The 429-nt window shown below is 62.2% G+C and overlaps 1 protein-coding gene across 1 annotated transcript in view; it reads right to left on the reverse strand.

Annotated features, from left to right (window-relative positions):
- The window catches only part of LOC125481703 (ras-related protein Rab-21-like), a gene marked incomplete at its 3' end in the record, with an annotated part of 3,758 nt that overhangs the window by 734 nt on the left and 2,595 nt on the right, over nt 1-429 (reverse strand). The window contains exon 4 of the mRNA XM_048593585.1: nt 52-144. Coding sequence (XP_048449542.1) covers nt 52-144 — 93 coding nt within the window. The remainder of the gene's footprint in view (nt 1-51; nt 145-429) is intronic.

A 429-nucleotide genomic window follows, 5' to 3' on the forward strand; every position in this document is an offset into this window, starting at 1 on the left:
GGGGGGGGGGGTTTAGCTCCGACAGGGACGCAGGGAAAACAGGTGCGCTACCTCTTGTTGCCGATCAGCATGATGACCATGTTGGAGCTCGAGTGCTGCCTGGCATCTTCCAGCCACGTGGTCAGGTGGTTAAACGTCTCCCGCCTGTGGGTAAAACAACATCACAGGCTGAGACGCTTCACCCCACACACACACTGTCACACTCACACCCACATAGACAGCGAGAGAGAGAGAGAGAGAGAGATCGCAAATCCCACGCAAGGCTCTCCGTCTCTCCCCCCACACCTCATCAACACCCAGAAAACACAGCGCTCCGGGCGCGGGTCTGACCGAGGGGTAGGGAGACGGGAACCGCGCTCCGGGCGCGGGTCTGACCGAGGGGTAGGGAGACGGGAACCGCGCTCCGGGCGCGGGTCTGACCGAGGGGTA

This window comes from Rhincodon typus, unplaced genomic scaffold (genome assembly GCF_021869965.1).
Source record: "Rhincodon typus isolate 14 unplaced genomic scaffold, sRhiTyp1.1 hic_rhity00003179, whole genome shotgun sequence".
NCBI classification, from domain to species: domain Eukaryota; kingdom Metazoa; phylum Chordata; class Chondrichthyes; order Orectolobiformes; family Rhincodontidae; genus Rhincodon; species Rhincodon typus.